Consider the following 18170-nt stretch of genomic DNA (forward strand, 5'->3'; position numbering starts at 1 on the left):
ACTTCTGTAGCCATTCCGTTTCTTAGTAGCATCATCATCGACCCATTTATGTGGTGTTACTAGATCACTAATAAAAAAAGACATTTCAGCTGTATGTAGTAAGTGCTGGAATAATGACACCTTAACAAGCAGCCAACTCCCGAAAACCCCCCGGAGCCTATAATAAAACACGCTTGATATACAATAACACAGTAAAGACACTGTACAAGGCCAATTTCCAAGCCACTCTACCAAGCCTCCACCTCGCCAGTCAAACTGGCACCGCCAGGTTGTGCAGTGTGTTCTCCGGAAAAGCCAGCGTCGTCGTAGGTAGACTTGTAAAAATGCGGAAAGTCCCTCGTAAGCTTTCCTAGAATTAACGTCCCGAGCTGTTCAAATTCGAGTAGGAATCCGTCGTGGCCGTCCGAGGACTTGAGCATCGCAAGTGTAGCATTGGAAAGGCAGGCCGCTAGCCGTTCTTGCTGCTCAGGCAGGAATAGCGCATCTGTCTCGACACTGACTACTAGGGCACCGGGCGGTACTACGGACAGCACAGAGAGCAAGGCGCTATCGCCATCGATAGGAGAAGAATCTTCACCGACGGGCGCTCTATCTACCGTTACGTCGTGCGCGTCCATTTTGTTGGTGATGTGTAAATAGCAGTTGGCGTCGAAACGCTGGATAAACTTTTGCCCCTGATAGTGTAGGTACCCCTGAGCGGAAAATGAGGGGTCCCGTCTTGCGGTCCAGCTTTTCCGCTCCGAGCGCTCCTTAGCGGATGTCGGTACCGCCCCCGTAGTCGCGACAGGGACGTCTGTTCGTGGGAGGTCTAGGGGCGGCTCTTGTACGGGCCTCGGCTTCTGCCGCTGTAGCTTGCGGCCGAACCGGGAGTCGAAGCTCATGGATGAACGGTAGGTGAGCATAGCCACCATACGCGCCGCGGCCAAACCTGCCGATGGCTGGCCCTCGGGAATTGGCTCATAGTACCCGTCGTCGAATTTAGGGTCTGAGTAGATGCACTGGCGCTGCGCCTCAGCCCATGAAATGCCCCAGGCGCTGTGGTCTGCTGCAGTCGCGATCGGGATAATACTCTTAACATAGCCAGGGGTGGTGCAAAGGGGCCATTCAAGAGTTGTCATTCCGCCCATCGAACCCCCTATTACAGCTGCTACTGAGCGAACGCCCAAGGCGTCGAGAACGAACTTGTGTGCCCTACCCGCGTAGAAATTGCATTAGCACTCAACAGGAACAATATAGTCATGCTCATGATAATAGGTGTTTAGCTTACCGCACATCGTCACGGACCGTCGTTTGCGGGAATTCGCTGGCATATCTCCTTCCCGTCTGAGGGTTGATGGTGAGCGGCGATGCACTACCATAGGGTGATCCGAGAACGTTCGCGCAAAAGATAAAGAAGTGCGCTGGATCAAACGCCTTGCCGCGCCCAAGAAGCGGGCTCCACCAATCACTGACATCGCTGCTACCAGTGAGAGCATGGCAGATCACCAAGACATTGTCCGCGGTGTCGTTGAGTCGACCCCATGTCTTGTAGGCGATCGGACAAGACTCTAATATCTCGCCCGAGTCGAGTGTGAGCTCTGATATAACGGCGAACTTCTGCCCCTGAATGAGGCCTGCGTAGAAGTTCTGGGGGTTTGGATCATGATCCAGGACTGTGATGCGTGAGAATGCCTTCTAAGATAGCTGGAAGAGGTCCACTTACGAGTTGCCATGTTGATGTAAACTTGTAAAGTTTGTTTGTAGTTTAGCAAGATAGATTCAGCAACGAAGACAAGCTGGGCAGCTTTGAGCAACTTTGAGCAATAGAGAGACGATCCTAGCGCCACATCCGTAGCTATGTATGGCTATAGTAGTACATGGTTCCGCGTACATCCGGTTAACAAAGTCCCGAATAGCTGGGCAGCAAACTGCATACGCCATATGCGACCCCCCACAAAGATCGTTGCAATGGAAGATCCAAGGGTGATCTTCTAGACGGAAATGTAAAAAAATACGTATCTTGATCCGGTATTCGGCCTACCGCCTAGCGAACCGGGATTTGGTACTTCGGGATCTGCGTCGTGCTGCAGAGTAGTATGCGCCGTCGTACTGCATACTGTGCCTCGGCTCCACAATCTACGATTTTCCCCCATTGACCAAACACCACCATGGGCTGTCACGATGTCTTAAATTGGTATCGCGGACCAAGGGGCAGGAATCGACTGACACCGTCGATCCGGCACCTACCGCCCTATTTAGGTATCAGTACTAGAACCTAAATCTCATTGCCCCTTAGCTCCGATAAGGAGAACCCCGAATCACATAACGCTAGGGATCTTCCTGACTCCTATTCTGATAAGCATACGACTGCTTTGACTTACACATTAGTCCGGAAAACATGGCTACGGCTCGGGCTGTGAAAGTGGCTGCCGTTCAGGCGGCGCCCATCTCCTTCGACCTCGAAAAGAGTCTAGAAAAACTAACTAGAATAGTCGGTGAGGCGGCTGGAGCCGGGGCAGACCTTATCGTGTTTCCGTAAGCAGGCAATGCATACTCAACCAACAGTATGAGTTACTAACAGTGGTTATGCAGTGAGGCATTCTTGTCCGCGTATCCATGGAGATATGCGTTTGATGCTACGATTGGTGCTCGAGAGCCGCGTGGTAAGAAGATTTTTTACGATAGGAGAGTAATTTTCAGGATTGACCTCAAGTAGGAAGAGAATGGTATGCGAAGTACTATGATTCAGCTGTTGCCGTGCCTTCCCCGGCAGTTGATACCATCTCGAAGGCAGCCAAGTCCCACCAGGTCTATATTCAAGTCGGCATCATTGAGAAAGACGGGGGCACTCTGTACTGTACGGCCTTATTAGTTGGTCGAGATGGATCGGTATTGTTGAAGCATCGCAAAGTGAGTGCAACCGAGCCTTCGTAAAATCTTCTACGGAAACTAAACGCAAATAAGTTGATACCCACGGCTGCAGAGCGCCTGGTGTGGGGACGAGGTGCAGGAGATGGCCTTGGAGTCGTACAAACTGACATTGGCAAAATTGGCACCTTGATATGGTGAGATTATATGCCTCGAAATGGACTTTGAGTTGCTAATGGAGTCTTAGCTGGGAGAACTACATGCCCGCAGCGCGGATGGCTCTCTACCAGCAAGGAGTCGAGTAAGAAAATATTCCCACTAGTTAGGAAGAAAATGGTCGAAGTTGCTAACCAATCTTCCAACAGAATCTACATAGCACCCAACGCGGATGATCTACCATCCTGGATCGCATCAATGCAGCATATTGCTAAAGAAGGACGCTGCTTCGTTGTCTCGGTAAATTCAATGGTTAAGGTTTCGGATTTTCCGAAGGACTACCCACCATTTACCCCTGAGCATCATGACAGGAAGCCAGATGGCTCACAGTGGGAGCCTGACGATATTGTTAATCACGGAGGGTCCTTCATTGTAGGACCTCTGGGAGTTCCTATAACCGAGCCGGTATGGGACAAAGAAGAGATCATCTATGCCGATTTGAAAATGTCGGAAGTAACGGAGTCAAGAGTAAGTAAACGTCTTAAACCCGATTGTCGTCTCGTCCCAACGCTCTAACAATCTATGTTCAGTTTGACTTCGATCCGGTTGGTAGCTATGCTCGCCCAGACGTGTTGTAAGTCTTCGGCCAAGGCTAGAACTCCATAAGTCAAATAAGACGTGGCAGCTAACGCATCACAGCACGTTGACAGTGAATACCAAGCCAGGGACAAATGTGAGCTTTACCAAATAAAGCAAAGAAACGGACTGGGCAGTAGAAAACCTGGGATAACGCCGTTTGATCGATATAGGAGACACGTAGCTGGATAGGGTGCATATTCGAGGATCCGAGTCTGGACTTTCATCTACATAGATCGTACGTAGAGCACAACCATGAATAGAAAAAACCTGGTTTGTATCCACAGAACGACCCGCTATGGTGACTCCTTCGAGAATGATTGCTCGCCTTCACATGTGTAACCTATCTCCATTGAAGGATTTCCAAGCACGTGGAACTTGTCCAATGGCCGGGTGGCGCGGGATTTTGAGGCTCCTCGGTGTCTCAGTGTCCCAAGCACAATGGGGACCGAAAGCTCGGGTCGTCCCTGGCATCTGTAGTAGTATCTATGGTGTCAGTGGCGGCGGTCAGCAATCACACAGGTTTTTCTTTTCTTCGGCGGCTGTTAACACGCATGACATGAATGTGCGGGGGACGCCGTCCCTGACATCATGTACCCAGGCTACCTGTGTATAGGTACGAATCGCGTATCGGGAATCGCGTATCGCCATTAGGCATAGTATGGGATTGTCTGGGATTGTCTGGGATTGTCTGGGATTGTATAATGTATGGTTTAGGTTATGTATAATGTGTAATGCATGAGACCTTCTCCACGGGCACAGGGACCCTGGGAGTAGTGGGTCTTCCTATCATACATACGACGACTAAGGAAGCTTCGGGCTTTGCTGGTGTTGCATTGCAGTCTGGAAATAACCAACGGCAGCCGGGTATGTATGGAGGCAAGTACTTACCTTATCTGACGTAGGTACCTCTAGCTCGAGAGGAAGCTGCAGGTTGAGGGGCGTTACTTCTGTACATACCTACCTACCCAAGGTAAGTATGTAATCGTTTACAATTCGAACGCCTTGCACCTTCTTCAACGTCTATACATTTAAAGCCGAGAACCTCTCTGTATAAGACGAAACCTACGAATACATCAGCCTTCTCAGCACTTTCAAAAATATCCTCTTTAGATATCCTATCCTAACAATAGTGTTTCATTCGACTTCAAGATGTCTCCTCCGGGATCAATTAGCAACCTGGACTGGTATGTTTCTATAAACTCTCGACGAAAAAAAGGAAAACACACCTCTGACAATATAAAAAAAAATTAGGGAGCCTAGCTTCGACACAATTGCTGTGCATGGCGGACAGGAGCCTGATCCGATCAACGGCGCAAGAGCTGTGCCCCTTTACCAGACTGCTGCGTACAACTTCTCTGACGCTGCTGATGGAGCAAGCAAGTTCGCCTGGTCTCGAGACGGATATGTCTATACGCGTATGGGCAATCCCACCAACACGGTTTTTGAGAACCGAATGGCCATGCTAGAGGGTGGTGTGGGAGCAGTGGCTACCGCATCTGGTCACGCAGCGCAGGTGAGTTACATTGTATCGAATATGCAGTCATCACTTCCCTATGCTAATAGGTAATCTTAGTTTATGGCCTTGACCCAATGCTGTGAACCCGGCCACAACTTCATCAGTACTAGTTGGCGTAAGTCTCAAATTACAAGAAATTTGGCTGCTGACTAAACATACTAACCTAAGTGCTTCATCACCATAGTATACGGTGGCAGTTTCAACCAATTCCGTGTGTATTTGAGCAAGTTTAAGATTAACGTCAAATGGGTGGTCGGAAACGACCCCGCAAAATTTGACGAAGCAGTCGACGAGAACACGCGAGCCATTTACATCGAGACAATCAGCAACCCGAAACATAGCGTTCCGGACATTGCAGCACTTGCCGCCGTGGCCCACAAGCATGGTATCCCCTTGGTTGTCGACAACACTTTTGGTATGGGCGGATATCTATGCCAGCCTATCAAGCTTGGAGGTGTGTAGACCGCACACATATGACTTGTTTGAACTAAATTTGTAAGCTGACACAACTTTTTAGCTGACATCGTTACACACTCCGCTACGAAATGGATCGGTGGCCACGGAACAAGCATGGGCGGTATCGTGATCGATGGCGGACACTTCGACTGGAGTGCATCGGGAAAGTTCCCTGGCTTCACAGAGCCCGCGGAGGGTTATCACGGCATGCGATTCTGGGAGACGTACGGAAAGAAGGCATTGTCAGCTAAAGTGCGAATGGACAGCATGCGTGATCTTGGCCCTTGCATGAGCCCCTTCAATGCCTGGCTATTCCTTCAGGGACTAGAAACGCTCCCGCTTCGAGGTCAGAGAACTGTTGAAAACACACAGAAGCTTGCAGAATGGCTCGAAAACCACCCTTGTGTCAACTGGGTGTTATACCCGGGCCTGAAGTCGCATCCTGACTATGAATTGGCACAGAAGGTTATGCCGAAGGGAGCAGGTGGCGTCCTGACTTTCGGTGTGGTACGTACTTTCACCCCTTTATTTGTGTAACCTCAAGACGTGAGACATGTTGAGTACCTAATTATGTATTATCAACTATATGTATTATCAACTAACGTTAGCTACAGGCTGGACAAGTTGAGCAAGTCCGTGCCGTGGTTGACAATCTCAAGATGGCTAGCCATTTAGCCAACGTTGGAGACTGCAAGACCCTCATTATTCACCCTTGGGTGACTACACACCAGCAGATGCCCGATGATGAGAAGATCAAGGGTGGTGTGACGCGTATGTGTGCCCTAATTCCCACCCTTTCTCCGTACCTAATTTAAGAAACGATTGCTGACTCAAAAATTCGATGGATAGCCGACCTTCTGCGTGTCAGTCTAGGTATTGAGGACTTCGAAGACATCAGGCGCGATTTCGAGCAAGCATTCAAGGCTGCTGGCCTTGAGAAGGCAAACAAGAGCGGCATAGATCCGTTCCAGACGGCCATGAACCTCGTTAGTGGAGGATTCATGGGCAAGCTAGCTACGGGTGCGCCGCGGCCCGGTACGGATGGAACCATAGAATCTTGAGTAATTGCATCGTACAGAAAAGTGAGGACTCTCGGCTAGATACAGGGCATCGATACCAGGCGGCGCAAGAGTTTCGGGCGGCAAGGGTGTTAGTAAGTTCAAGCAAGTGGCATTTGCATTAACGGGGAGCACATCGGCGTCAATTACTTGGCTACCGAATATCGGGATGATTTGCTTAGAGGAGGTCCTTCTTATATACAGACATGTAACGATTGCGATTGATTTTCATGAATTCCACTCAACGAATAGGTACGAATAGGTACGAATATAGAGCAATTGCTTTTATCAAATATTCCCTTAGCCATGTTTCGGTTGTAGGTGGGGGGTATCCCGCAACCGAGGTCGATTACTAAGGTCGATCGATACCTTATACATGAATACCCAGCACATCTTATACTGAACCTCTCGCCAACTTCATCTCATTCTTCAGCGTTTTCATCACATTGAATCTCATTTCTCATTTTCTCCAAAGTTATTTAATCAGGCATAGCCTCGGAATCGATAATCTGACTCGTCACTATGGGTGGTCATATTGATTTGTACCTCGACATCGGTAGGTAATCCATCCCCCTCCCAAGTCATCACGGCAAAGGCTGTATACCTATCAGTTATCAGTTATCATTTATGAAACTGACGGCTAACTCTCGAGACAAAAAAACATCAGCATCGTTGTACAGCTACATAGCACTTATCCAAGCCATAAAAACTCAAGATCTTTTAAAGCAGCACTCCGTAGAAATCGAGTTAGTTCATTCCTCGTTAACACGTACGATGTGATGTCTATTGCAACGCTATGTTACCTAGGTAGCATTAGGTGAATCCATACATGTAACTATGGTATCAACTAACAGCATGCCAAACTAGCATCCATCCGTTCTTCCTAGGCGCCGTAAATGCCGGCTCCGGCAACAAACCCCCCTGGACCCTCCCCGCCAAAGCCGTCTACGGGGTGCACGACAGCCGGCGCTCACTGCACGCCGTCGGGCTATCCAATGTCTCGCCACCGGGGGACCTAATGCAAGCAGGCCGGACCATGGTCCCGCTTCGCGCGCTCCTCTACATCAAAGCGCATTTCCCGGCCGCGACATACCTCGCGACATGGCGGGCCCTGTTCCACGCGTTCTGGACGCTGCACCAGCCGCCCATCACGCCCGAGACTTTGGAAGACACGCTCTCGAGCATCCCCGCCAACACCAATGTCGCTAGTTCTTCTCCCCCCGAGACTTTGCGGAAGGGACAGGACGGCGAAAGACTGTTCTCGGCCTCAGAGGTCGCGGAGATCCTGCGGGCGGAGAAGTCCGCCGAGTACAAGAACACGCTCCGGGAGACGACGCAGAGAGCGCTGGACCAGGGCGCGTTCGGCGCCCCGTGGCTGTGGGTTGCGAACGCGGCGACGGGGGCGAGCGAGCCTTTCTTCGGTAGCGATAGGTGGAGTCACGTGTATGCTTTCCTTGGGCTGCCGTATCAAGATGTTGAGCTATTGCCGCCCGGGGCTGCAAAGGGTTCGGAAGCAAAACTCTGATTTCAGAATTGAGATAGGGGGGATTCCTAGGTTGTGACCAAAATAGTATTTCCGTAGGGAGCATTTTGCAGGGTATGTATGTATGTATGTAGGTCAGGTACCTATATATATATATACATGTGAAAGTATGAAGACATCAAATGTGCGGCCGCAATATTCATCTATTAGGTAATCAATATGTACGCTATATCGTGAATCTTTATCGAAGAAGCATTAGGTAGGCAGTTTTTATCCTACGGATATATACTTTCGTGAATAGTCGTAAAACCGTGGCGTCGTCAGGTCTATCGGCAAAAAGGGAATGTTCACAAATCAGCAACGCCGGCCTTGTTTCCGGATCGACGAACCGGAAAATTAGCGTAGGGTCATCCTTGGCTTCGACCGTACCAAAGCTCGAGGGCCTATCAAATCAAATCAACGGCCTGGTCGTGTGCTTTCAACGCAAGGAGTTTTTCTCTTTTCGCTAACGCCGTCGCCGCAGGTGTCCCGGAAGAGTTCCATGTAGAGGCCTTATTTATAGTCTTCTTGCGCATGATGGCCAAGATATCCTTCTCCATGGTGTCGATGCCTTTCTCGATTTCAATATCCTCTTCGGCATACTTTCTCTCGCGCCTGCGATCTATAAACCACCAAACTAGCACGATCAAAAACGTCAATGGCACTGTAACGGCGAAGTACACCCATAGCTCACTCGAAACCTCCGAGCTCCCCGAGGAGCCACCACTATCCGGCCCTAGAGAAGTAAGCTTTCAAGTCCGGTCGCTTGGAACCTGTCAACCCTGAGAGAAGGGTTGGGACGCTAGGTGAAAATTAACTACTTACCGACTTTGAAATCAAAGAAAGTCATGCTGAAGACGGAAGCCATAAACGTCCCAGGGAGGAACACCGCACCAAGAAGAGACAGTGTCTTCATAGCGGTACCATCTCGTTTAGTAGCATGTGCTACTCTCCTCTGCTGCGAGGCTATTTCGAGGTTGAGTTTGGATTCCTTCTGAGCCATGATGTTATACAACTATTTGCTATCTGTTAGTAAAGCGTGTGTTGGTTAATAGGATATAACAACTTACAGCTTGCCGTTGTATGTGTAACCTCTCCAACGTCGTATGTATGTAATGTTCCATACCCGTGAGTTTCACTCGGTAGAAATCCAGTCTAGCTAGCATGCTGTCGTTTAAAGCGCTGGTTTCATATGGTTGACCCCCATCCGGCTCATATTCCATGAACTTCCGCATTGCCTCCTTGATTTCTTTAATGATCTCTTGATATGCTTGCGGCCGCTTCCAGAGGACCTGGGAATGGCATTCAACAAGATCCCGATTGATGCCATCCACATCAAATTCGGAATATACTTCTGCTAGGTCAATCTCGTTTCGCATAGTGATGGCATTCTCAAGACGACGTAGCCAATCCCGTGCATCGCGTTGCCTTTTGTCACCCTTGGATGAAAGATCGTGAGAGAGAATGATGATTGGAAGAAGAAGTGGGTGGCCGACTTCAGCTCGACAGGCGCTCAAGTGTTTCAGCGACTTCACAATATCTGACGACTCAGTACCTTTGACAAATCCCGAAGTTATACGCGTCTTGTATGAATATGAGAGCACTGCAGTAGCATAGTTAGTACGTGCAACTTGCAAGAAACCTCGGATGTAATGATCAGTTGTGCTCCATGAATCTAGAGTCGGAACCATGCTTGATAGGGTGGTGACGCAGATAAGTCCAAGTATAGAATAACATACTAATCTCCCATCCTCGAGTCTTGCCTTTCTTGCGCACGTCGGATTTCCGGAAGATAATTTCTAAGAAGTGTTAGATATGCTATCTGAATACAGCTCTTTGCCTAGTTCGGCAAGCAACGAGGTTTTAAGAGGTATACTTACGTAGATGGCGATCATCTCTATCTTGATCGTGAGAGCACCAAAAAAAGGGACCAACAATACTGCTACCCTCAATGGCTCGTAATGGGAGATGCCATGTCTATATCACTCATAATTAGTATATTAAGTAATAATTAGGTTAAGGGTTTATTGCTGGTTACAAGGCATAAATCTAGGGCTTGATAGGAGTCTAAGACTTAAGTCAAGTAATAATCACCAGGACTGGGAATAATGGATATATAGTATACGTACCCTCACCATAGATTCATAAGTAGATCGCTGTAGAGATATATAATCAGGCGCAAATGTATTGGCGTGGTTGGCATCTTTTTGAATTCTATCACGCAGTTTTTAGTCTCAGTCTTGGCATGAAATCTCACCCTCACTCTTACTCACATCAGACGAATTCCATCTTGTAGTTTCACTCCCTCTTTTAGCGGCTGAGGAGAAAACGTGCCCTAGAAGTATTAATGTTAGTCTAGAATGCTAAGGATTCCTAGATGAATAGTTTGGGAGGCATCGTAGGTGGAGTCACTAGAATATATGCAAATATACACTACGATACTTCTAGTAAACGTAAGGCTTGGCATGAAACGATTAACTTACAGTTTGTCGAAGGAAGTTTTCAAAATCATCTTCTGTTAGTAAAGAATGGTCCTCGCAACTATTATAGGCTGGATCCTAATGTTGAAGTTAGTGGTGGTCTACTCATGTAATATATATACCTAATATATCTGAAAGCTTGGCATATGCTTGAGAATAGAATAGAAGCAAATCTGATACGTTCGTAACAGCAGAGTAAAACGCACCGAGTAGTTGAAGATCTCCAAATAAGTCGTTTTCTCCTCGACAGATTTGCATTGATCAAGATGCCAGCGGAATAGATAGTCGTCCATATCGATAGCGGTCAAGAGATGCAAAACTACGTTATGATACAGCAAAAGGGGCCAAAGACAAGGATCTATATCGAGAATAATTATCGGGGCAACACGGCATCAAAGCATCTTCAATTAAGCTTCCGTAAGACTCATGAACTTGTGACGTGCAGCAGATCGAGGCGCAGTCCCGAATCGATGCGGAGAGGGTCGTGAGGCGATGCTTGACCGAACTTGTCCTGTTGTCTCGGGATTGCAGGTCGGAGTCCAACGGGCAAGAAAACCAAGAAAACGATCCCCCCTCCAACTTCTTCAGATAAAATAATTTAAGCTAATAAGCTAACGATTAAAGGAGAAATAATAAGGGAGAGGCGGGTAGACTAGGCTAGGTTAGAAGCTTATTCTAAATCGTAAAAAGTTGTGGAGACAAGACACGGGATTGGGTGGGGATTTATGGATCGCGGCCGTATTCCGAACATCCGTCTTTGAAACTTTCCTCGCCCTACTACATACCGAAGTACACTACATAACTCAGGCTGACATAACTTCACAGGGATATCTTCACCTTGCTTGGAGGAGGATGCGTGTCTCTTTCCTAAAGGTCAATATGTACACTAGGTCTTACTCAACATGAGTCTTACAGGAGTTATTATCATCTTTCGTAATAAGATAGACGGTATTATTTGCCCTGAATATAAAGGTACTATGTATGGTGGGGGAGGGGAAGGGGGCCTTGGCTTGGGGAAATAATTCTTACAAAGAATCGTGAACAGAGCCTCATGCATTGACGTGTCCGGTGAACATTTTCCCATGGTCATTGGATATTGCAATACCAAATGGCAGATTCCTTGTGGTAGGCAACAACGCGACCTTCATAGAATCATCTACTACCTTCGTGGCATAATACAGTCTTTACGAACCACGGCATTCGAGTCTTTAGTCTGTTAACCTATAATGTTCGTATGTAGAATTTCCAAGGCTAGGTTGACACCCAATTCCATATTAGGCCCCCCTTTTTTATTTGCCTTGAGCCTTATGACAACCTCACAACTTTTCGTCCAAGATGCGAAGTCGCGCGCCTCACCCATCACCCTTTTCAAGCATGTGCCATCGCGTTCGACACGATTTTACGCCATAAGAGCCACTACTGTCACTTCTTTTCAAGGTGTCCATAAAAGACAAAGCAACAAATTGAACCTTTGCCCAAGTCTAGCCCAGCTGATAGGCCCTGATCTAAGAACCTGCAATGCGCCTCGCCTAATAGTACTCACTTATAGAACAAGTCCACCGGCTTATCAGAAATCAGAGAACAGGTACCCATACCTACAGATGTTAGCATATCCATATCTCGTCGCGATTCGATTCGTTCGACTTACTCGTCATTCCCCGGCTGGCCATACTTCTCTGTTTCTTCGGGGTACCTATCGAATTGGCTTGCGTCACCAGCACCGGCCTTAACCGGGGGTGTGTATGGAGCATCAATATCTTTTCTCGATAATCTGTCCCATGTAACCTCTGCGAACCACGGGTGGGTTTTCACATCTTGTGATCCTCCATAGAGGTTGCCCAACCGCTTTGTCAAATCTGGCGTGATAAGAAGCTCTAGTAAGTTCTGAGCGTCAGGATGGACATACGCCGGATACTTGACTTTGCCCCTTAGGATATTTTCGTAGATTTTCATCGGCGAACCACTATCCCAAAACGGTGTGTAGCCGCAAAGCATCTCGTAGATTAAGATGCCCAGAGACCACCTATGATAAATACCACGTGAGAAACCGATCTATCAACAGCGCTCTGCGAACCGAAACTCACCAGTCGACCGATTTGTTATAACCCTTGTTAGAAACCACTTCTGGTGCTAAGTAGTCCGGAGTCCCACACAAGGTCCATGTCTTATCCGGAACCCTTTTGGCAAAGCCAAAATCTGTTATTTTGAGGTGCCCGTGGCGGTCCAGGAGTAAATTTTCGGGTTTTAGATCCCTATAAATGATATTTCTTGTATGTAGGTATTCAAGGGCGAGAGTGACTTCTGCGGCATAAAATTTAGCCACCGGGTTTGGAAATCGCTGGTAAAAGTTAGCAACATTAAGCACCCAAAATATGGCAATTAACATACGCCTGATTTCCTCAGCAAAGAGAACAACTCGCCACCTTCAACAAAATCCATAACCATATACAGATTCTTCGGGTCTTGAAAGGTTCCCCATAGAGTGATGAGGAATGGATGTTTAACCTCACCAAGCATCCGCCGTTCATCATTGGTGTGTTCCACCTGCTTCATCTTGACAACTTGGGCCTTCTTTAAAACCTTAATGGCATAAAATCGTTGATTGTGTTTCGACTGGACCAAATGAACACGCCCAAAACTTCCCGTGCCGAGCGTCCGGAGGAGATCGAAGTCGGTAAGCGAGTACTTTCCCTTCGTCACCCTAACCTCGGAAGGTTGTGATTGGTGTTGTTGATGTTGCGTTGGGGGCGCTCCGGGGTGACCTGCCTTTTGTGTTAGATAAAATTTACTTAACTATAGGTAGCTATAGTCATCCCTTACCGTCATTTTGCGGTAGGTTGATTAGGTTATTGATACTCGGTAGATTTTGCGGTGTTCCCGTCTGCGCGGGGCTCAGAGAAGGCTGGATCCCGTAAGGAACGGCTTGGGCTGCTGGTGGATTCATTTGTGCCCCCCCACCAGCAGAAGCTGGTGCCTCCTGAGTACTTTGCGTCGTCGGTTGCGATTGGGAAGCTATGCTCGTCGCGGTTGTACTATGTGTTGGGACGGTGGTCAGGGAGCTCGACCCGAATGTCCTCGAGGATGTCGGGGTGATTGGTGTAACAGGACTCGTGGGCTGGCTGGAAGCAGGGTCTGGCTTGTCCTCTTTCGTCCGCTTCTTCTTAAGAAATCCTAACGATCCTAACGTCGGCATATGATATGTTTAGGGAAGTGAGGGGACGGGCCCTTCGTGACGATGAATAGGTTAAGATAGTGTGATATTGTAAAGGCCGACTTGGATACAGGCCAGCTGTCGATATCAGGTGACGCAATGGCCCACGACCGAGTATCCTCGTAATAGGTATAGAGTAGTTGCTAGATAGCGATGCTTAGGTTGGCACGTAGGTAGGCTAAGGAGTGGCCAAGAGGGAATAGTCTTGGAGCTGGATGATTTGTAACGCGCCTCCGCTAGGGTGTTCGAAGGAGGCTGACGACGGCGGAAGGTTTCAAGGTACGGGTAGCTAGCTATTCTGAGCATGTAATTTTGTGATAGCTGTTAATATTTCTAACCTAGTAATAAAACGAACAACCTTAAAAACAGGAATCCAACTTCGCTGTTTTCTAGCAGCTGAATGGATGCTAAGTCGTCCCGGTACAAAGAGATGAAGAGGTCAATTGAACCAATTGAATGGTTCGAATTTTTGCGCAGCGTAAGTTCTCTTTCTCCGAAGGATTGCACAAGAAAGATGGCCGCGGGGCCGATGTGATGAGATGCGCTAGACTTTTGGACGATTCGGCGATCGGAATCACGACCTGAAGAGATACGGAGTGATATCTATAATTTAGAATATTGGATTGAGGGATGCAATATTGCGCGGGGAGCAAGCAAGTAGAGGACTTAGACGAAGGTAGTAAGTCTGTAAGTCGGTAAGTCTGTAAGTCCTTGAATCTTGGTAGCAAGGAGGAGACCCGAAAAGAAAGACCCGAAGAGGCGACAGCAAAGTGGGCTGGATGACGGCAAGACAAGCGGGGAGGACTAAAAGAGGTACCTAACCTACTAACCCAGGTAGGTAAAAAGCCTGTAGACGCTAAGTATGCACAAGTACAGCGCCTGCTTCGTGCGAAGATAGGCGAATTCGAGTAATAGTAATGCTAGGTTAATGCTAGGGGTTGGGCAGATCATGTACCTACCTACCTAGTTTACACATATAGGTATAGGTAGGGGAAGAAATTGAGAGAAGAAGAAAAAAAAACAGAGTATGTGAACTTTAGGTAGTTAAGGAAGATGGTAAATAAAATGTTGTACAATAGTAACACAAGCCCACATAGCCTACTACATGTATTCCTACATGTAGATACTATAGATACTATAAGTACCTATATACTTAGAAGAGGTTTAGCGGCTCGTGGCGAAATCTCTAGGCGGAAGCTCTAAAACCGTGGGATTCTTCAGACGAGGAAGCTGGCTGGCTAGCTGGTGAGGGCGTGGGAAAGGATCATGCTAGACCACCAAGAGGAGGATCGAAGGGGTGGGGTCCGTTTCCCTTTCCTTCCTCTCTACTTCGTAACTTGTCTTCCTGTTGTATCTTGTGCCAATCACCAACATTGAATGTGACAAGCGGGGTTGATAATGATTAAAGATTGTGACGACCTGAAAACAACTGGTAGACTGGCTAGAGTATTGGTTGGAAGCTTTTGAAGCCCAAGGGGGAAAAGGCCGCATCTCCCCGGTAGCTCTAACATCTAACAGAATACCCAGTCGGGCTTCGGGTTGAATCTTAAGAAAATCTCATGTCGATATTACGTAGATCTTTTATAATAGTGGACTATGTAGAAAGTGAGTGTAAATGAGGTGGAGGGGGTTTCATTATTTTAAGATCGGAACTATTGTAGGTAGATATGTACCTAGTAAGATCCCAAGAAGTAGCATTGCTATTTAGGTACATGTATGTATGTAGGTATATAGTTGGTCGAATTAAACGAGATTATAATCCTGTTCTTTCCTTTCCTTTCCTTTTTTTAGAAACTTTACATTACATGGATGGATAAGCACTTGTAGTGTTAAAGATGCAGGTAGATTAGGCGTGAGGTGGTATGAATGGACAGATAAATATTAAATCGCTTAAATCTGGAAGTATGTACATCTACCTAGGTATGTAGGTACATATACGGATGTGTACACTGATTATGTTAGGTAGGTACCTAACGTATGTATTGACGTGGGGTAATTTTTATATGGCCGAAGCAATTGGTCTTTTACTTCAATGTATAGGTAAGTGCCTGTATAAGTGTATATACGGAATAGTACCTACATGTAGGTATGGAGTGTCCTGTTTGTTTCAACAATATTTGCTTATAATAATCAATCGACGCTGGATGCCCTTGATATAAATACACCAGATACATATATGCACACGAAAGGTAAGCACATTAGTATATGTATAAATGAAAGGTTGCGAGTATAAATGACTCGCGAATTTAGTACGGCCGTTAAGCAAATATTCCAACACCTGGGCGAGACACTCTGGTGTCTATATTTTAATGATATCTTTAGTATCGGATGGGCATCGCCGATGGCATCTTGGAAGTTATGTGGTGTAAAATAGCACGCAGTGCAACCCCACGTTACTCATATATAGTAGTATAGTGGAGGGTGTTGGTGGTAGCAATCTTCCCTTTCGTGATCATGGAGAAGTAAGCCTCTGAGAACTAAATGAGACCATATCGTGAACAAGGCTATTGTCCCGACAGTTACATCTCGTGCCACAGATGGCTAAGCCACCTACAAGAACAAAGGAAAAAAAACTCCATCTTGTGTTACATTTTAGCTGGCTAAATCTGATCTGAATGAAATTCGTAATTTCTTCTGTATTGTGCGCTACTCCATAGTTTTACATTGCCAGTCGACGCCCGCCAACCCTATAAGACATAAAGAACCCATGAGACTTCGTAGAAAGCCCACTGCTTTGCACTGACATATGCTGATGATATGTACGCCTGTCGTTCTCGGCATTTTCTCCACCTCCCAACATCGGACATCTCTAATTCACTCTTCAAAATCGATGGCTCCTCTTCTTGTTCGCTCGGTATGCCGTAAAGCCGACGTATGATCCACCAACTACTAATCCAAAGACGATAAATTTGAAGAAGAACCAGGTCCAGCTACTACCGCCGCTTTCCTTCGGCTGGGACGATTTAACACTTCCTTTGCCAGGTGTAGGTTTGCTAGCTGAGCCTCCCGTCACATAAAGATTCTTCGCGTCGATAGAGATGATATCATGGTTGTCGCTCAACTCGCCTGTCTCGGCGCTGAATCCAAGGTACGTGACAGCAGGGATCGCCGGGGGTTCGTTCGTCTCGAAGCACAGCTTCCATTCATCTTCGGACTGGTACTGGAGTTCTAACTTTAATGACTTGTCCTGAAAGTAGGTGAGCTTTAGTTTAGTAGGAACGTTCGCGTTTCGAATGCCTCGGGCAGGGCAGCCAGCAAATTCGGTGTCCTTTCCGTCGTTGTCCTTGTTATATGTTGTTTTGCCATCACCAACCATCGCCATTACATATGGGAAAACGACACCAGGTCGGTTGTTCTTGTAAGTGTCAATGAAAACGCCAAGGCCTTCGAAGTTGTCTGCATGTCCAAAAACCGGTCCGATCTGTCCTCGCTCCTTCGTAAGCCACATCGCAAAGCCATCGCCGTATAATTGGTTAGTTCCGTGGATCTTGAATTCAACAGTGATTTCCCAATTCGTGGCGGTCATAGGTACTCGAGAAAACAACCATCCATTTTGCGACGGGCGATCCGAAGTCAGACGAATATACCTATCAAGTATAAATTAAAAGGTATGTTCGATCTATCAAGTACTAGGTGGTAACCTACGAATCCGTTCGAACTATTGTGTCGCCTCCAAAATCGTACCACCGACTTTGCATCTCGGAGTCCAAGTAGGGCTGCTTCAACGTATGGGTCCGAAGCTGCAAGACAAGTGACTCGTCAGCAACAGCCCAAACAGCCTAACTAACGCGCGCAAAGCTTACAGATATAGTCCTAATATTGCCATCTTCATCGCGACCTACAGCACCCCAAGCCGTAGCCGCCAGCCATAGGGCTGACAGCGCTGGAAACCACATTGTCGGGCTCGGTACTCGGGAGGCGGGATGTAATCCGAAAAAAATAATATAGCAATAATATGCAAGCAGAAGCGAAGAAAGAAGAAATAGAAAAGGAAGGTTGGAGTGCGACCTAATGCGGCGAAAGGGGGACGTATGGCGGTAAATTGATCGTGTGAGAAGTCGATGGTTTCTAGACGATTTCTACCTACACACAATGATAGCTGGCCTCTCCTCAGCCGTGCGAAAATAAATCCGGGGTTCGCTTTCCTGAAGTGGCCAGCTTGTTTCGCTGAGCTACCCCTGCTTAGTTCTCGGTAAAGTATCCAAAGTATAAGTTACCTGGCTCTTAGCCTCTTGCCTCTTAGCCTCTTAGGTAAAGTTCAAATAGATGGTACGAGTTACTACCT

The 18170-nt window shown here is 47.3% G+C and overlaps 8 protein-coding genes across 8 annotated transcripts; 3 read left to right on the forward strand and 5 right to left on the reverse strand.

Annotated features, from left to right (window-relative positions):
* Nucleotides 1-21: 21 nt before the first annotated feature.
* On the reverse strand, nt 22-1979 carry F4817DRAFT_153062 (homoserine O-acetyltransferase). Its single transcript, XM_049298008.1, has 3 exons — nt 1703-1979; nt 1268-1652; nt 22-1191 (listed from the first exon to the last, which is right to left on the reverse strand). Exons 1-3 carry the CDS (start codon nt 1710-1712, stop codon nt 228-230), a joined length of 1359 nt encoding a protein of 452 aa, XP_049157911.1. The 5' UTR covers nt 1713-1979; the 3' UTR covers nt 22-227.
* A 158-nt stretch (nt 1980-2137) lies between these two features.
* On the forward strand, nt 2138-4340 carry F4817DRAFT_341466 (carbon-nitrogen hydrolase). The gene is made up of 8 exons (XM_049303757.1): nt 2138-2514; nt 2572-2642; nt 2696-2889; nt 2944-3044; nt 3095-3148; nt 3213-3531; nt 3594-3637; nt 3703-4340. The coding sequence occupies exons 1-8, from the start codon at nt 2378-2380 to the stop codon at nt 3752-3754; spliced, it is 972 nt and encodes a 323-aa protein (XP_049157912.1). The 5' UTR covers nt 2138-2377; the 3' UTR covers nt 3755-4340.
* A 451-nt stretch (nt 4341-4791) lies between these two features.
* Nucleotides 4792-6675, forward strand: F4817DRAFT_359580 (putative o-acetylhomoserine sulfhydrylase; the record flags this gene model as incomplete). The annotated part of the gene is made up of 7 exons (XM_049306182.1): nt 4792-4826; nt 4894-5155; nt 5216-5273; nt 5343-5612; nt 5676-6121; nt 6229-6385; nt 6464-6675. The coding sequence occupies 7 exons, from the start codon at nt 4792-4794 to the stop codon at nt 6673-6675; spliced, it is 1440 nt and encodes a 479-aa protein (XP_049157913.1).
* Nucleotides 6676-7020: 345 nt separating this feature from the next.
* Nucleotides 7021-8463, forward strand: F4817DRAFT_153214 (thioredoxin-like protein). The gene is made up of 3 exons (XM_049298009.1): nt 7021-7228; nt 7340-7418; nt 7540-8463. Exons 1-3 carry the CDS (start codon nt 7195-7197, stop codon nt 8195-8197), a joined length of 771 nt encoding a protein of 256 aa, XP_049157914.1. The 5' UTR covers nt 7021-7194; the 3' UTR covers nt 8198-8463.
* On the reverse strand, nt 8400-11678 carry F4817DRAFT_153568 (uncharacterized protein). The gene is made up of 9 exons (XM_049298011.1): nt 10881-11678; nt 10678-10752; nt 10468-10529; nt 10324-10408; nt 10075-10171; nt 9934-9993; nt 9265-9797; nt 9020-9209; nt 8400-8930 (listed from the first exon to the last, which is right to left on the reverse strand). Exons 1-9 carry the CDS (start codon nt 10965-10967, stop codon nt 8602-8604), a joined length of 1518 nt encoding a protein of 505 aa, XP_049157915.1. The 5' UTR covers nt 10968-11678; the 3' UTR covers nt 8400-8601.
* A 161-nt stretch (nt 11679-11839) lies between these two features.
* Nucleotides 11840-13994, reverse strand: F4817DRAFT_153051 (Pkinase-domain-containing protein). Its single transcript, XM_049298007.1, has 5 exons — nt 13495-13994; nt 13063-13436; nt 12759-13012; nt 12323-12697; nt 11840-12269 (listed from the first exon to the last, which is right to left on the reverse strand). Exons 1-5 carry the CDS (start codon nt 13865-13867, stop codon nt 12242-12244), a joined length of 1404 nt encoding a protein of 467 aa, XP_049157916.1. The 5' UTR covers nt 13868-13994; the 3' UTR covers nt 11840-12241.
* F4817DRAFT_153050 (uncharacterized protein) lies at nt 13995-14995 on the reverse strand. The gene is made up of 3 exons (XM_049298006.1): nt 14716-14995; nt 14224-14466; nt 13995-14174 (listed from the first exon to the last, which is right to left on the reverse strand). Exons 1-3 carry the CDS (start codon nt 14834-14836, stop codon nt 14122-14124), a joined length of 417 nt encoding a protein of 138 aa, XP_049157917.1. The 5' UTR covers nt 14837-14995; the 3' UTR covers nt 13995-14121.
* A 1001-nt stretch (nt 14996-15996) lies between these two features.
* On the reverse strand, nt 15997-18165 carry F4817DRAFT_341481 (concanavalin A-like lectin/glucanase domain-containing protein). Its single transcript, XM_049303758.1, has 4 exons — nt 17689-18165; nt 17531-17625; nt 16136-17472; nt 15997-16074 (listed from the first exon to the last, which is right to left on the reverse strand). Exons 1-3 carry the CDS (start codon nt 17779-17781, stop codon nt 16707-16709), a joined length of 954 nt encoding a protein of 317 aa, XP_049157918.1. The 5' UTR covers nt 17782-18165; the 3' UTR covers nt 15997-16074; nt 16136-16706.
* Nucleotides 18166-18170: the final 5 nt, after the last annotated feature.

The sequence above is a fragment of the Daldinia loculata genome, assembly GCF_022478755.1.
Source record: "Daldinia loculata strain CBS 113971 unplaced genomic scaffold F4817scaffold_33, whole genome shotgun sequence".
NCBI classification, from domain to species: domain Eukaryota; kingdom Fungi; phylum Ascomycota; class Sordariomycetes; order Xylariales; family Hypoxylaceae; genus Daldinia; species Daldinia loculata.

What these genes read in the sequence shown, in the direction of transcription:
- F4817DRAFT_341481 (XM_049303758.1), bottom strand. Translation starts at nt 17,781, where the DNA reads ATGTGGTTTCCAGCGCTGTCAGCCCTATGGCTGGCGGCTACGGCTTGG. An exon ending in GCAATATTAGGACTATATCT is followed by an intron (nt 17,626 to 17,688) that starts GTAAGCTTTGCG and finishes CTTGTCTTGCAG; the next exon opens with CTTCGGACCCATACGTTGAA. An exon ending in ACAATAGTTCGAACGGATTC is followed by an intron (nt 17,473 to 17,530) that starts GTAGGTTACCAC and finishes TATACTTGATAG; the next exon opens with GTATATTCGTCTGACTTCGG.
- F4817DRAFT_153051 (XM_049298007.1), bottom strand. Translation starts at nt 13,867, where the DNA reads ATGCCGACGTTAGGATCGTTAGGATTTCTTAAGAAGAAGCGGACGAAA. An exon ending in TATAACAAATCGGTCGACTG is followed by an intron (nt 12,698 to 12,758) that starts GTGAGTTTCGGT and finishes TATTTATCATAG; the next exon opens with GTGGTCTCTGGGCATCTTAA. An exon ending in GGCCAGCCGGGGAATGACGA is followed by an intron (nt 12,270 to 12,322) that starts GTAAGTCGAACG and finishes TAACATCTGTAG; the next exon opens with GTATGGGTACCTGTTCTCTG.
- F4817DRAFT_153568 (XM_049298011.1), bottom strand. Translation starts at nt 10,967, where the DNA reads ATGGACGACTATCTATTCCGCTGGCATCTTGATCAATGCAAATCTGTC. An exon ending in TGGAGATCTTCAACTACTCG is followed by an intron (nt 10,753 to 10,880) that starts GTGCGTTTTACT and finishes CTTCAACATTAG; the next exon opens with GATCCAGCCTATAATAGTTG. An exon ending in CTTATGAATCTATGGTGAGG is followed by an intron (nt 10,172 to 10,323) that starts GTACGTATACTA and finishes TGAGTGATATAG; the next exon opens with ACATGGCATCTCCCATTACG.
- F4817DRAFT_341466 (XM_049303757.1), top strand. Translation starts at nt 2,378, where the DNA reads ATGGCTACGGCTCGGGCTGTGAAAGTGGCTGCCGTTCAGGCGGCGCCC. An exon ending in GCAGACCTTATCGTGTTTCC is followed by an intron (nt 2,515 to 2,571) that starts GTAAGCAGGCAA and finishes GTGGTTATGCAG; the next exon opens with TGAGGCATTCTTGTCCGCGT. An exon ending in TATGCTCGCCCAGACGTGTT is followed by an intron (nt 3,638 to 3,702) that starts GTAAGTCTTCGG and finishes AACGCATCACAG; the next exon opens with CACGTTGACAGTGAATACCA.
- F4817DRAFT_153062 (XM_049298008.1), bottom strand. An exon ending in ACGGTCCGTGACGATGTGCG is followed by an intron (nt 1,192 to 1,267) that starts GTAAGCTAAACA and finishes CTACGCGGGTAG; the next exon opens with GGCACACAAGTTCGTTCTCG.
- F4817DRAFT_153050 (XM_049298006.1), bottom strand. Translation starts at nt 14,836, where the DNA reads ATGATCTGCCCAACCCCTAGCATTAACCTAGCATTACTATTACTCGAA. An exon ending in CAGGCTTTTTACCTACCTGG is followed by an intron (nt 14,467 to 14,715) that starts GTTAGTAGGTTA and finishes GTATCTCTTCAG; the next exon opens with GTCGTGATTCCGATCGCCGA. An exon ending in GTTGTTCGTTTTATTACTAG is followed by an intron (nt 14,175 to 14,223) that starts GTTAGAAATATT and finishes CAGAATAGCTAG; the next exon opens with CTACCCGTACCTTGAAACCT.
- F4817DRAFT_153214 (XM_049298009.1), top strand. Translation starts at nt 7,195, where the DNA reads ATGGGTGGTCATATTGATTTGTACCTCGACATCG. An exon ending in TGATTTGTACCTCGACATCG is followed by an intron (nt 7,229 to 7,339) that starts GTAGGTAATCCA and finishes AAAAAACATCAG; the next exon opens with CATCGTTGTACAGCTACATA. An exon ending in CAGCACTCCGTAGAAATCGA is followed by an intron (nt 7,419 to 7,539) that starts GTTAGTTCATTC and finishes ATGCCAAACTAG; the next exon opens with CATCCATCCGTTCTTCCTAG.